At 53.4% G+C, this 16,000-nt stretch overlaps 1 protein-coding gene across 6 annotated transcripts in view; it reads right to left on the reverse strand.

The window, feature by feature from the left end:
- The window catches only part of IL16 (interleukin 16), a 97,262-nt gene that overhangs the window by 61,347 nt on the left and 19,915 nt on the right, over positions 1 to 16,000 (reverse strand). For all 6 annotated transcript variants that reach the window (XM_086711729.1, XM_086711728.1, XM_086711732.1 and 3 more), the window contains exon 2: positions 10,246 to 10,658. In XM_086711729.1, the coding sequence (XP_086567855.1) occupies positions 10,246 to 10,658 (413 nt within the window). The remainder of the gene's footprint in view (positions 1 to 10,245; positions 10,659 to 16,000) is intronic.

Consider the following 16,000-nt stretch of genomic DNA (forward strand, 5'->3'; position numbering starts at 1 on the left):
AAGGAGTAAACAGAAAACAACGTTCTCTCTTGCCTGGCCAGAAGGCGGGGAAAGGGCGGAGATCAGCACGACCCAGCAGAAGCCCCAGCCCCTTCCCCACCACCAGGGCACCAGCAGGTGGTCGGATCTGCAGCCCCAGGCTGACCCAGCCCCCACTCCAGAACTAGGGCACGAGCAGGAAGTCCGTGCACCTGCAGGGAGGGCATCAGCTGAGTGCTTCATTTTCCTGCCCTCCACCTACTGGCCAAAAAGTCGGAGGCCCAGCCGCTTCTGCCCATCCCACCCTGAGTGGCAGATGGTCACCCGTGATCCCAGGCAGGCCAGAGAAGCTCTTTCCACCCCAGGAGGCAGAACTGGAAGGAATATGTACCAGCAGGGCCAGAAAAATCGAGCGGGACCAGAATAGCGCTGCAAGGACTCTGGAAACTGAAGTGTCGTTACAACAGAAGCCCAGAAAAATAGCCCGGAGCCACATGCTACGTGGAAGTAGGTATTGCCTGCTGAAACACGCGATTTAAGTCGGACCAAGAGACTCTGAACATGATAATGAAAATATCCGAGTTACAATTAACAGTCACTTTAAAAAAATTTTTTTAATGTCTATTTACTTTTGAGACGGAGAGACGGAATGTGAGCAGGGGGGGCAGAGAGAGAGGGAGACACAGAATCCGAAGCAGGCTCCAGGCTCCGAGCTGTCGGCACAGAGCCCGACGCAGGGCTTGAACTCACGCACCGTGAGATCGTGATCTGAGCCCAAGTCGGAGGCTAAACCGACTGAGTCACCCAGGCACCCCTAGAATTTTCCTCTTTAGTGGAAGATAAATAAACATTTATTTATTTTTGAGAGAGACGGAGACAGAGTGAGAGCAGGAGAGGGGCAGAGAGAGAAGAAGACACAGAATCTGAAACAGGCTCCAGGCTCCCAGCTGTCAGCACAGAGCCCGACGGAGGGCTCGAACCCGCAAACCATGAGATCAGGACCTGAGCCCAAGTCGGACACTGAATCGACTGAGCCACCCAGGTGCCCCGCCAGATTTGTTTCTTAAACTTGATGATTGATATGCAGATATTTAGGGCATGTTTCTCTTTTTTTTAGAGTGCATATACATTTTATAAATTTCTTTTTACATTCCCAATATTTACTAAAATATGTTTTCAAGTTCGGGGAACAAAACAATTACGGTACGTCCCTGTGGTGGATCCTCGGGCAGCCATCGTCATTTTTTCAGACCCTGTCCCAAGCTGGTGGGGGAAGGGCAAATTGACACAGTGAATCCTTCCCGCCTGTAGCTGGTGCTTACGATTCATTCTGGGGCGGGAACTTAGACATTTGCGTAGCTGGGAGAAATTAATGCAGAGCAATCGGGAGGCACAGCCCAGATAAAAGCCCCTAAACCCAGAAGGCTGTTTCGAGCCAGGATGGCTGAGGCTCCGGGTGGGGGGCAGGGTCAGGAAAAGCACCCTGCAGATAACCCCCAAAGCTGACGGAGATGTGGGCTCTTGGACCCGTCAGGAAGGTATTCCGGACAGGGGTGAGTGTGAACAGCACGGAGAAGCCTCCGTGCGTTGTAATGGACACGCGAAGGGCCGTATTGACAAGTATGAACCGCGAAGGCAGGTGGTTCACCTCTTCCTCCCGATCTCCCCTATTCTCTGGCTTCTTTCCGCCAAACCCCTTCTCACGAACCAAATGGGGTCCTCGCAGAACCGAGATTCCAAAGACCAGCTTCCAGGCAAATGTCTTCTGAGCATGGAAATGGGACCAGAGCTCACGTGGAGTCCGGAGGCCGGAGCAAGGGCATGTGATCGCGGCCGCGGGCCTGCCCTCCCAGTCCCTCCACGGGGACCCCCCTGCCTCCCTCCCACCGTGCCCCCTACACCCCGGGGCTCCGTGGGAGTCCCCCAGCCTCCCTCCCGGCGGCCTCCCCAAGCTTCTCTTCTGTGCGGCAGGAAGAGGCAAGCGGCCAAGGGATTGGGTTTCCCGCTCGTCGAGGAGGCCTGGGCCTCAAAGCCACAGCAGAGCGAAGGGGCTCGTCTGCTCGCCGAAGCCCCGGCCACCCTCCCTCCACGCACAGCACAAGCCGGCGATTCAGACGGTTGTTCTGACCTCATCTATCCTGAGTCACCCTGCAGGAGTGCTGACTTAGCCTAACCAATATTTTGAATTTGTAAAGAAAAGCAGGACTTTCCACACTCCAGAGGCCTTTCCCATGCGGATCAAAGCATCCTGCACTCTTTGAGGAGGGCAGCCCCCCGGGGAGGACCTCCCACGCGTCTGGTCTCATCTGCCAACGTCCTCGCAGACCCAGGGCCATGACCCCAGACCCCTGCGGGAGGGAACATCCAAGGCAGCGCCCCGTGTAAACCCATGTGTTGGCTCAAAAACCCTCTGCAAGGTCAGGCTATGTCGATAGGCTCTCTGCCGTAAGGGTGGCCTCGTGATACAACTCATTTATGCAACCGTTGTCTCCACGGGTATCTCTAGAGCCATTACTAGGGGCCAGTCCCCGATCCCTCCCCCCCCCCCACCACAGTGCCATAAAAGGAGTGCCAGCTTCCGAGTGAGTAAATATAGTGCTTGAGGCCTAGGTGGCAACCTGCTAATATTTAGCTGGAGAGAAAGTAAGAAACAAATCAGAGGGCATCCAGGGGTGCTCGGGCCCCAGCCCCAGGTGGCCCCTCTGTCTATCCCATCACTGGTGTGTGTGGCCCTGGGCTGGAGGGCTGGTGGGGTGGCTGTTTGGGAAGGGCAATGACTAGAGAGCTGGGGGTGTCCACAGGCTCGCATGCGGGGCCCCTGCGTTCAGGAGCAGGAGGACAGAGGGACTTGTGGCCAGTGGCCAACAGCCAGCAGATGGCTCTGTCCATGGCACCGTGTCCCCGTGCAGATCTTGGAGAACTTGTCTGAACTTGACTATCCAAGTCCTTACAGAGGGACATTTGTCCAGGTAGGAGGACAGAACCTCTGAGCTATATGTGACCTTGACTCATGACTCTGAAATATCTAGACATTGGGCACGTGGACCTCCCTCTGTGCTCCTGGCCCGTCCCGCCTGGACTAGAGGTGGGCCTGAAGGACAGCGATCGCCAGGAGAGACACAGAAACGCAGGAAGGGGCGCGCCTCGGAGGCTCAGTCGTCGGTTAAGCATCCTTGATTTGGCTCAGGTCCTGCTCTCACCGTTTGGTTGGTGGGATCGAGTCCCACATCGGGCTCAGCGCTGACAGTTGTGGAACCTGTTTCATATTCCGTGTCTCCCTCCCTCGCTCTCTGCCCCTCCCCTGCTTGTGCACACGCAGGCACTCACTCTCAAAAATAAATAAACTTACAAAAAAGGAGTGCAGGAAGGAATCAAGAATAATGGAGAGGGTAAACGTGGGAATTAATGTCAATGAATATTGACTCTACAGAACAATAATTACGATCTATTCTTGGGATCTGCTCATAAATAGAATTAAAATGCACAACGGTAATGTCAAAGAAGTGGGCAGGTGCATAAGGAGTTGTGTGTTAAGGTCTTAGCATTGTCTGAGAGCCGCTAAAAGTACTAATTCATATGAGACTCTAACACATTCAGAGTTAGGTTGTATATTTTAGTGATTAAAAGAATAATAAAAATAATGTATAACTAACAAGCCAACTACAAGAGAAATGGAATAGTAAAAAATATATATTAACCTAAAAGAGGGCACGAAAAGAGAGAAAACCGAGTTTTAATAATATCCATAATTATAAGATAAAGATTGTAAGCTGGAGGAAAATTAACCTAATTCTATGCTAGTTACATGAGACACTCCTTAAATATGTGAACGCAGGTTGATGATCAAAAGAAGAGGGGAAAAGTAACCAAAAGACAGTAGATTAAGCTTTACTAATAGCAAATAATTTTTAAGCGAAAATTTTAAGCAAAAACTAGACAAAAGATAGAGATTTCCCAATTACAAAGGTGATAACCCTCCAGGAAAATATTTCTTTTAATTCTAAATGTCTATGCAAATAATATATGCCTTCAAAATGTAGAAAGCAAAAATGGACAGAACTAAAAGCAGAAACAGATCTGCCATCATATTTGGAGACTTTAACACACTTCTGTCAGTAACTAACAGAGGAATGGGATCAGAAAGGAGGAAAAGATCTGGAAAATGTGATTATTGAACTTGATCTAACAGGACAGACATGCATAGAAAATGGCATCCAGCAACAACACATATATTCTATTTCAACAAATTTCCACTGTTAACGTTATTCACGATACATTCTCTTCTCCGACTGTAGAATAACCCACCTAGGAACCAATACAGAGACAGAGAAAGTAGAAATTCCCCACCTGCCTGAAAGTTAAACAACACGTTTCCAAATAAACCACAGGCCACATAAGAAATCACGAGAGAACACATACACTATTTAAAATAACGAAGATATGTTATATGAAATTTTGGAGGCAGCTACCAAATTTAGAGGGAAGTTCATAGCCATAAATTAGAAAAAAATAAAAGCCGTAGATCGGTGATCCAAGCTCCCATCTAAAAAAGTTAGAAGAAAAGAACAAAACATTAGGCGTGAAGAATGGAGAAGAAAGGAATAATAAGGATAAGGGCAGAGGTTAATTAAACAGAAAACACGGAACAGAGAAATCCAACGAAATCAAAAGCTGATCCTTTGAGACACCGTAGAATTGATCCCTTTCTGGAAATGGCAGATCCATTAAAAAGAAAGAGGTAAAAACAAAGTATCAGTATCAGAAAAGGACAATAGTTCCTGCCATGTCCAAAAATGACATGTACATGCACAAATGAGTGTAAATAAAACTGGGGAAGTCACAGTAACCTGACTTGTCACTGTCATGTGCGGGCTGTGACATTGGACTGCAGTTTGGCAAAACGCTATCTTCAGGAGAAACCGGGAGAGTTTACCCAGGATCTCTCTGTATTGTTCTTTACGACATCATGTGAATCTATAATTATCTCAATAAAAACTCCAAATAAAATGTAGATTAGATCAGATTTTAGGAACAACTTTGTGCTCATAAATTCAGAAACGCAGATGAAAAAAAATTTCCAGAACAAAAATGTATGTTACCGGAGCTGACACAGGAAGAAATAAAAATCTCGAATATTCCTGTATCTATTAAATCGATCCAATGAGGGGCGCCTGGGTGGCGCAGTCGGTTAAGCGTCCGACTTCAGCCAGGTCACGATCTCGCGGTCCGTGAGTTCGAGCCCCGCATCAGGCTCTGGGCTGATGGCTCAGAGCCTGGAGCCTGTTTCCGGTTCTGTGTCTCCCTCTCTCTCTGCCCCTTCCCCGTTCATGCTCTGTCTCTCTCTGTCCCAAAAAAATAAATAAACGTTGAAAAAAAAATTTTTTTTTAAAAATAAATGGATCCAATGATAATTCGAGACCTCCCCACGAAGAGATATCCAGGTCCAAACGGTTTACAGGTGAATTCTCCCAACCATTCAAAAAAGCATAGCTCCAGGATTAGTCCAACCATTCCAAAAGATGGAAAAGGGGAAATGTTTCCCAAATCATTTCGTGAGGCCAGCACACCCATAATATGAAAACCAGACAAGGGCATCACAAGAAAAAAAGTTGAGGCTAATCTTTCCCACAAACACAAATGGCAAAAGTTGTAAGCCAAATAGTAACATACCAAATCCATAGTTATATCGAAAGGATAATAGACCTTAACTAAACTGGGTTTATTCCGGGGCCACGTCATCTCAACATTTTAAAAAGTCTATCAGTGCACTGCACCCACGTTATTAAGAAGAAAGCAGGAAAAACCCATATGATGGTCTCAGTAAATGCAGAAAAAAAGTCATTTTGAAAAAACTTGACAATTGATGTGGGGAAAAATAAAACCTCTCTTCCAAATGCAAATAGAAAGAAACTTCCTCAATTCAATAAAGAGTATCCGAACAGAACAAAACGACAGCAAACTTCAGACTTATTGGCAAAATAATGAAACTTTCCTCTTGAGACTGGAAGGAGACACGGTCGTCTCTGCAGAGAAACAAACCCAGACGCTGGAGTCAAACTTTGGAGAGCTCTATCGGGCAAATGGAGCAGAGGATTCAATATTGGAAAGGTACCAGTTCTTTTCAAATACACCTATAGAGTCGAGGCAATCGCAATGAAAATCCCAACAGCATAACCAAGTCTCGTTTGAAGAACAAAGCTGGAAGACTCACCAGAGACTAAAAATATATATATTATGAAACTATCATAATTAAGACTCTGTGGGGCGCCCGGGTGGCTCCGTCGGTTGAGCATCTGACCCTTGATTTCAGCTCAGGTCGTGATCCCAGGATCATGGGATCGAGCCCCGCGTCAGGCTCCGTGCAGAGCACGGAGTCTGCTTGAGATTCTCTCTCCCTCTCCTTCTGCCCCTCTCCCCCCGCTCATGCTCTCTCTTTTCTCTCTAAAACAAAACCAAACCCTCTGTGATATCAGTGCAAAGAAAAAAGAGACTGATGGATCATAATGGGAGAACAGAAAGACACAGCTAGGTACGTGAGACGTAATAGACACATAGACAGCAGAGAGATATGGCGGTTCTTGAGCTTTTTATGACACGACTTCTGCTCAGTAGAGCCAGACAGGCTCTTCAAAAACTGTTGCTGGATCAATTAGATATCCACATAGGAAAGAATTTTAAACATATATTTCACACCGTGTACAAAATCAACTTCGTATGAATAAAGGATCCAAATGCGAAAGGCAAAACAACACAGCTTCCAGGAGAGACGCGGGGAAAAATCTTTGTGACCTCGTGGCAGACAGCGATTTCTTCAAAAGGACCCCCTTGCCCCCACCCCCTGGGGGACCTGGGCCGTTTGGTTTTTTTCGTGCTTGACTTGCTTTATGGATTCTGACACGTGTGAAACTGTAAAGTCAGCAGAAAAATCAGAAGACTGAGAAACGCAAGTCAAAACCACAATGAGCTATCGCCTCACGCCTGTCAGAACGGCTAAAATCGACGACACACGAAGAAACAAATATCGACGAGGATGCGGAGAAAGGGGGACCCCCTCGCACTGCTGGTGGGAATGCAGACTGGCACAGCAAACGACGGGGTTCCCACCAGAGTGGGCGGGGCCTCAGCCCCACCTGCCTGAGCTTCCTTGCCTCTGACCTCACACCCTCCCTAAAGGGCCTTTAAAACCCCCTTTCCCTTCAAAAAACAGTGGGTCTGGAGTGGCCAAGGAGTGCGTGCATTTCCTCCTCTTTCAGGGTCTATCTGATCCCCCGAGTGTGGTTAGGTGAGAGAGGCCAGCTTTCAACATCCTTCCGCGTGAATTCATCCCCAGGGGCCCCGGACGCACCCCCCGGAGAAGGGGGCCCGCAGGCGCCTGTACGGCAGCCCCAGTTCTCTGTGCGTCCCCGCGCGGCTCTGGCACGACCCTGGGCAGTGACTTCCTCAGTCCCCCTCGTGCCAAACGCAACGCAGCCAGAATGGCTTGTTTCTCATTTGGCTGTGTATCGAACTTCCTCTTCTTTAATTCTTATATTAGGCGTTTCTAGAGCAGGGGCTGATGTCACAGGAACTCTTTCCAGATGTTGTTTTGAAATCAGTGTAACCATGGCATTGCTGGAGGCTGAGACGTCCATCGGGGCCAACGGAGCCCCGCCTGGGTGCAGGGCAGGGCAGGAGCTGGGGCGGGGACCAGAGTGTCCCTGGGAGAAGGTGGGGCGCGGGGGTGTCATTCGGTATTGAGGTTCCCCCAGGAAGGACCCTGGGACAGCTGCCCCCTTTGACCTTTATGCCCTGGCACTTTTCATATGAAACCCTCGCTTGCTTAGAATGCGCTCGTGGATGGTTTGAGATCACCTGTGCTCCTGCGAAAGGAAACCGAGAAAGCTCGGGTTCCAAGCTTGTCCTTCCCAGTTCCCTTCCCTTCCCTCTCTGCCTTCCCAGTTCACCCTTGTCCCCAACGTGACTCAACTGTGCACATCACCCCATCCCCGCCTGCAACAGGTGCACCCCTTCCGCACCTCCCAGCCTCCGCTGACGCCCCTCTGCTCACTCACACCACGCCCTGCGATCTCGACTTCCTTACTTGCATATCCTGCCTTCCACAGACACCTCCTCCAGGGTGCCCGTCTACAGACAGGGCCGCACATCCCGTGACCCCCCCTCCGTGTCTGCACCCACACCCTGAAGCAGGACACATGTGTGCCGTCCCTGCCTCCATGAGCACCGCAGAAGCTACAACTCTTGCTCACTCCCCCCACCCCTTCCGACCACAACCCGCCCCCCCTCCAAGGGACACTCTTCCCACGGCTGCAAATCACTCTTTGCTTCGTGACTTTGCACATGCTGTTCCCTCCGCCTGAAATGCTCTTCCCTGCCTGAAATGTTCATATGACTCACTCATCCACCTCTCCCAGGTCCCTGCCCACATGTCACTTCCTCACAGAAGCCTTCGTGGGCACCTTCTAGAAAAGGACAGTGAGCTCCCCTCGTCACCGCCTCCTGCTCCCGCGTGAGATTTCTTCAGAGCCCTTCACTGTGTCACATCCTATCACAAAGGTGTTAACATCTGTCCCCTCCCCACCCCCCGGGCCAGAATACAGTTGTGTGCGGCCAGGGACTGAGCCTGCTTGTCTCCCCTGCCCCCCCGGCAACGGCCTGGCCTAGGTGGGTGCTCTGCAAACACCAAATGTGCGATTCCAGCTCCGGGGACGCCTCCCTCCTTGGGAGCCTCCTTACAGCCCTTTTTAATCCGCTTTAAACACGATCCTTGAGGGCGGCGACTGGATCCCACAGGGCCGGGCGTGCAACAGGTCACAGGAAATACTTGTGCGATTAAGGAGAAGCACAAGAATTAATTCATTCTAGGAGCCTGTTGGAATCTCAAAATGATGTCTGAATTTCACTTATCTGGGCTCTCACCTGGCTACCGTGGTATCATCATTAATAAACTTGATGCTTAGGGGCGCCCGGGGGGGCTCAGTCAGTGAAGCGTCTGACTCTTGCTTTCGGCTCAGGTCATGATCTCACAGTTTTGTGAGTTCGAGCCCCACGTCGGGCTCTGAGCTGACAGCGAGGGGCCTGCTTGGCATTCTCTCTCCTCCTCTCTCTCTCTCTCTCTCTCTGCGCCTCCCCCACTCTCTCTCTCTCTCTCTCTCTGTCTCTGTCTCAAAACTAACTAACTAAGTAAATAAATTCTTGGCATCATTCGTGGCAAACGAGGAGCCTGGCCAGGCTCCCCCAACCCGTGGGACGCTGGTCCCTCCTTTGGCCCTACTCAGGTCGCACCTACAGAAGTCACATCGTGGGTGACGGAGCAGGACGGAGCACGCCGGGCTGGGCGAGGCCTTTGGGGAAGCAGCTTACGTCTGGACATCCCCACCACAGGGCCGGACCTGCTAGCCTGCCAGATAATGTTCCGTGATCCTGTTTATCGTATACACGTTAAGCTATTCCTTTCCTCCTCAAGGAAGCAAGTTGTGCAAAGGTCCTGGACCCCCTCTGCGGGGAATGGAAGGCCTTCCCTGGTTTCTGTGGACAATCGTATGACCGTGCCCGGGGGGACTCAGCAGTAGGCATGGGAGAAACCCTTCCGGGCTGGGTGAGCCGCACGAGCTCCAAGGTTCAGGGCCGCCTGGACCCTTGGGAAAGGCCACCTTCGATGGAAGGCTGAAGGCACAGTCCTGGACAGAGTAAAATACCTCGAGCAGCCTCCGTCCCCCGCAGTTTCCATCTCGCTGGGATAACATGACTTGAAATAGGGTCTAACAGAAGAGAAGACATTCTGAACTTTGGCGGGTCTGCGAACACCACCTCGCTTCCCCCTCGGCCTTCACGATGGCCCCTCTGGCCAGCTCCAGTGCTCACACCCGCGTGGGAAAATGCTCACGCTCCGCACCCAGGGGGCGAGCGCACTGACCCTCTCCTCCCTGCCCTGTGTGACCCAGGTCTCCTCTGCCCTGGCCCTGGGAGTCAGTCCCCGTCAGGTTCTCTACTGGGGGTGACGGGAGCCGCCCAGCACACGCCGGAGACAGAGAGGAACCCTTCCAAGTGCACCGACCACGCGCTTTGCGATTTCCAGCAGGGACCCAGGCTCCGTTACCGCCCCCTGACACAGCGTCTCCCCCCATCGCTCAAGCGAGAAGGTTAACTGAGCCCGATTCACCGCCACGCTCATCGTTCTCGTTCCAGTGAGCCCTGGTTCACAGGCTTTAATTCGGAGCACCCAAAGCCAACCACAGAGCCTTCCGGCCCCGCGGGTCCCGGGCCTACCTTCAGGAACAACATCCTCCTACAGTTCTTGCCTCGATCGCCCCCAGCGGCGTGGAGCTGAGCCGCCTCCGAGGCCGGCGTTAGATCAGGAAGGCTGCCGGGCCCGGCCTCCGATGTGTCCGCCAGCTGCACCGACGAGTGGAAAATCCGCTCCCTGCGCTGGCCCAGGGGCATCTCAAAGCGATCGGGGTACTTCTCGTCGGGGCTCGAGCCGTCGTCGCTGGTCTTAGCGTGACAGAGCATCAGGGAGCGGGAGACAGACCGCAGTTTCGCGGACTTCCTGCTCCTGCCAGCGCGGCCGTGCGGGTCCATCCTCAGAGACGCCGCAGCACTGCCCTTCGTTTTCTCCTGGCCCGCGGCCCTCGGCTGGCGGGCGCTGGCCGGGCTGGGCTTGGCCACCGCTTTGTCGCGCCCTGGAGGAAAGAGGAAGCGGAAAGAGGCCGTGTGACTTGCCCGTGGCAGGCGGAGCCAGACGAGGGCCCTGGTACGGAGCCGTGGGTGCCGTGCCCGTGAAGCAGGGCAGACCGTGGCTCTGGCCTGTCCACGCGGCCGGCCGGGTGGGGGCCCCGTGACCCCGCGTGCTTGCCACGCCCTCCATTCCCAGGACCGTGGAGACCAGGGCTTCTCGCATCCACACCCTCACTCTGCAGGTGGGGAAACTGAGGCACCAGAGGGGAAACGCAGCCCCCAAGCCACCGGCGGAAGAAGCGGGGCCACGGGACGGTTTTGGAGATGACGGAGGCCCGTGCGTTGTGACATCTGCGCTTCCGACGACTTGGCAGGGGCTCGGGTCTACAGAGCGGGTCGGGGGACGGGGTGGGGGTGGGGGTGCCGCTGCCCGTCCCCTCTCTCTACCCCCGGTGAGTCCCGCAGCACCTCCGGAGAAAGCCCAGATCCAGGAGCCCAGTCTGCTGAGCGCTGCTGCCTTGGGCGCCCCCTTCCCGGACGCAGAACCCGGGACCCCGTTGGGAGCGCCGTCCGGGGCCCACCCGCCACGGTCGATGTGAGCGTCAAAGAAGGTAGTGCGAGGGAAGGGTCGGGGCCTCGCAGGCAGCAGGCACCTGGCAAACCAACGTGCCCTTCCCCCGCCAGGGCTCCAGCTCCGTCAGCGCCCCCCCCCCTCCGCCCCCCACCTCACAGCCTGACGGGCCAGGCACCAGCTTCTTTTGCGCCATCGGTCAACACGTCTGTCTCGGCCCGGCCTGGCTCAGCTTGGCCAAGGAGGCGCCTCCCGCGGGCTTCAGTTTCCGGGAGGCAGGTGGCCAAAGGGGTCCATCCATCCGAACAGGTCCCGACTCGGGTCCAAGCCACAGAGCGGAGCTGTCGCCAGAGCAGCGTGCTGTGCCCCCGCTGTTCGGCGCACAGCCAGCATCCAGTAAGGAAAAGCAGAGACCGTGCACGCTTTCGCTGAATACAAGCCTTTCAGAGCCCCCGCAGAGGGGTCGCTCTTCAAAGACGGCTGTTGTCCGACACCCAACTGGCACAAATGGACTGTTTTCTGTATTAGCCTTTTAATTGTACTGAGTTATTCACCAGCCATTTCTAGCAACCCACAGCAGTGAATTAAAGCGGACGGAAGAATGCATCCGGGGAAGATTGCTCTGGAGGCTGGAGTATAGGTCAACTCAACACAGGCGCATTCCGTCTCGCACCCTCGTGCCAGGATCTCAAAGCCCTGTGCTCTGCATCCTTCTTTCTTTCTTTTTTGTTCAACATTTATTTATTATTGAAAGACAGAGCATGAGCAGGGGAGGGGCAGAGAGAGAGGGAGACACAGAATCCCAAGCGGGCTCCCAGGCTCCGAGCCGTTGGCGCAGAGCCCGACGCGGGGCTCGAACCCACGCGCCACAAGATCATGACCTGAGCCGAAGTCGGAGGCTCAACCGACTAAGCCCCCCCAGGCGCCCCACGGATCCTTCTATTTTAAGCGATAGAGACCTCAGAGCCAGACCGTTGCTGACCCCCATCCTGGCCGCAGCATCCCGAGCCCTGCAGGGGACACCCCCTCTCCTGAGCAGCCCGGGGCTGTGAGACACGTGCGGCTGCCCCCCAGACCCCCGGCTCCGGCCGTTTCCAGAGTCAGCCTGATGGTAAACCCTCGTCAACAATGACTAGAGTCCCTCACTCCCTGTCACGAACAGATAAGGTCGCCTGCCGTTTCACGGAAACGTAGAAGCTGCCAGTGAGCGATGCCCACGACTTTCTACCGTCTACAAATGCCTTTGCCCCCATCCATCCACTGCCTACACGCCCTCGGCAGCGGGACCTCCGCCCGCCTCGGGAGGCTGGCCCACCGTCCGTTCCCTGGACCCCCCTCCCGCAGCGGGTGGAGGCACAGAGAGGTTAAGTCACTCTCTCAAGATCACGCAGCTAGGACTCGGTGAGAGCAGGACCAAAACCAGGCAGTGGGACTGTCACGGGCAGGTCACCCGATGTCTCCTCCGTGCCGGGTCTCCAGCAGCAGCGTGCGAACACAGCCAGGTCGTTTCTGCCTTTGAAAAACTGCCTGTCGACCCACAGCCTCTCTTTTTCTTCCTCTGTCTTTTGCTCAGGTGAGGATACTAAACAGGAGACCTACTATCCTAACAGATTTGTGAGGGTCCCCGGTTATCCTCGGCACCACGGTGGCGGTGGAATATTATCGCTTCTTATCTTCCTGAACAGACGTTTCCCACTCTGCACTTTCTGTCCTAACACTCACCTCCCTGTGAGCCCCCAGCCCACAGTCTGCTTCCTTCCCCTGAAACCGCGGGAACTCTCGCTGTATCAGTTCTGCAACCGACGTGGCCCAAAGTCACGAACCCGGGTCCAGAGGGCACAGTCTGCTGGCCTGGAACCTGCTTCGTTTCGCGAGGGAATTACTGGGACCAGAAGTTCAACGCTCAGATCTGTTGGCTGAAGGATGCATAGAATTCAAGCTGTTTAGTGGGGTTTCCCCCCCTCTCTTTACTTCCAGACGGCACCTTTCGAGTCCCAGTGGAAGATGCTGTCCTTCCGGCCACCGGCCCCCAGAAACAGGAGCTCCTTCCATTCTGTCAGTTCAACTTCCCAGAACTAGCAACTCGCAATGCAAACCTTGCGGTAAGTATTTATATCCTTATGACCAAACTCCTTTGCATTTTGTTTGACTTTATTAGGACTCCCCACAATCCACCTGGGCCTCATGGAGGAGGAGGTTGTGTGTGTGTGTGTGTGTGTGTGTGTGTGTGTGTGTGTGTGTTTCTCATAGGCAGCCCTGGTCCATCAAGCATTTGAAAGGCCGAAGGATAATCAAAGCTTTGTGTTAAAGAGCCTTCTGGACTTGCACTGTACTAAACAGGGAGGGTATAAACACGGAGTTACTGAGGGCCACTGCGTGAGTAGAGCTGCCGAGAGTTGAGCCAACACAGAAAGTCCAGAACTCACAGAGGTTGGGGGACAAGAAGAGAGGAAGGAAGGAGGACAGAGAGAAAGAGCAAGAGTGAGCAAGAGGGAAGAATTCAAATGATATACTATGAGCACCTGGATCCAGCCATGCCTGATGCTATCCTATCTGTTTACTTACACAAATTAATAGACTTCTCTTTTTGCCTAAAAGAAAAAACTCCTCCTGGAATGGTTGTTCTTCTCTCTGAGACTAAAAGGAAAGCAGTGACATCCAGGGACCAAGAGGCTTCTCCAAACGTCTTTTATCCCACCCCAAGCCTAGGAGAGGAGCCAGTCATCCGCAGTCAAACCGAAACTCTCCCCTCCGGCGCCGGGCTCTGGCATAAAAGCCTGTGCGTTTTTTTCCCACCGAGCTTTGTCACCACCCGCATGGATTCTTAGGGTGCAAACCCAATTCTCTTCCCGTCCACATTCTCCCCCAACCCACCATAAGCTCACCCGCCATGCACTTTCCAGGACACAGACATCTAGGGACTTCGGGACCAGGTGAAAGGCTGTGTGTTTCACTCAGCGGGTGGAAAAGCTGGCTGCCTGTGGGATTTAGGAGAGCAGACGGCTCAGACTCCTCGGTGGAATCTGTGCTGGTCCCGGCGGACCATTTGCAGGAGTGACACACGAGTACCGTCAGTTTTTAAAAATAAACTTTTCCAGAGGGAACCGTGACCCTCTGCAGCCTTCGCTCTCGTGTGAGGTGGCCGTGGCCATGGGATGGGAGGCTGGCGATGTGCTGGGGGCAAGTGGGGGGAGCCCTTTGGTCCAGAGCACAGACGGTTTTCAAAACGAGCTTTGTTTTTATGGAAAATATAAAACAGGGAGGGAATCATTGCAAAGGGTTGTAGTGAAGCGGCCAGAATTGGACTTCTGTGGGAGACTGCCTTCCCCCTAGGCCTGGCAGCGAGGGACCGAGGGAGAAAGAAGGGAGAGAGAATAATTGGAAACACAGTGCTGCGGTCACATGGTTCCTCTTAGCCTCGGTAACTGCACTCAGGACACGGGGACCAGCTGCTGCTCCCAATGGGACCAAATGTCGGCAGAGCTCGGGGACAAGCCCATGCCTTCCCCAGTGCAAGCAACACGTCCAGAGTTCTTCCAGGATGGACGGACGTGCCCTCTCTGATTTGGCCCCAGGCTCCGGGAGCACTTGCCGGGCTCTTGTGGGGTTTTCCCTGCCCCTAGTGAGTCCTCCATAAGACGACGTTAGGAGTCTCTTCCAGAGGCTTCCTGGGGAAGCGCAGAGGTTTCCAGCATGGCTATGCTAATGGGACCAGCTGCTTTCACTTCCGGAAGAAGAACCCAGAAGATCTGGCTTTGCCCCAGGAAAGGGTTCTCCTGCTCCCTGAAGGCCTCTCCCTCTCAACCGTGATGGCACTAGCTCCTCCCTTACATCTTCCACAGAAGCCCCCCCCCCACCAAGGCAGGGTGCCCCCAGGCAGGGTAAGGACTGACACAGCATCACGTTCTCAGCGGCCCTTCGGCCAACAGCGACTGCACCGTCATCCCTATAGAAAATGCAAAGCCAGGGGCACCTGGGTGGCTCAGTCTGTCGAGTGTCCAACTTCAGCTCAGGTCACGGTCTCACGGTCTGTGAGTTCAAGCCCCGCACCGGGCTGTGTGCTGACAGCTTGGAGCCTGGATCCTGCTTCGGATTCTGTGTCCCCCTCTCCCTCTCTCTCTCTCTCTCTCTCTCTCTCAAAAATAAATAAACATTAAAATATGTGTTTTTTGAAAAGAGCAAAGCCAAAAGGTTAGAGCCAACGTGCAAAGAAATGGCTAGTTCCTCCTTTAAAGGAGTTTGAAAAACTTCTAGACGGTGCTGGGGAGCAGGGTCAGCCCTCCTTCCCTCCCTCCCTTCCTCCCTTCCTTCCTTCCCGTTTGTTCCATTCAGCAAACACTTGTTGAAAATCATGACGCGTCTGTCACTACGCTGGGCACAGCTAACTTACTGGACGAAAGGCCACAGTGTCTCCATCTGGTGAAAATACACTGAATTCACTGGAGGACTTTGTGAGGGTAAATCACCATATGGAGAAAGGGGAACTAGTTGACTAAATGTGTTTCGAATTTCTGAATTCCCCGACAGTGTCTTCTATCAAAGGCAATTTTTAAAGTGTGGTCACTCTGGCCCGGGGGGTATTTTCTGTCTTGAATTGAAGAATGACTCAGAGATAAGATGGGGGGGGGGGCGGGGAGGAGACATTTATGGTCCTTCTCTTTCCGGCCTGTGGCTGGGACCCGTTGTGGGTGTGGGGGGCACGGGGAGGGCACGGGACTGGACAGAGAGCAAGGCACCTCTGGGCCCGTTTCCCAGCCGGTGGCAGTGAGCAGGTTC

Source organism: Puma concolor, chromosome B3, assembly GCF_028749965.1.
Source record: "Puma concolor isolate L17-30 chromosome B3, mPumCon1.1.hap2, whole genome shotgun sequence".
Classification (NCBI taxonomy): Eukaryota; Metazoa; Chordata; class Mammalia; order Carnivora; family Felidae; genus Puma; species Puma concolor.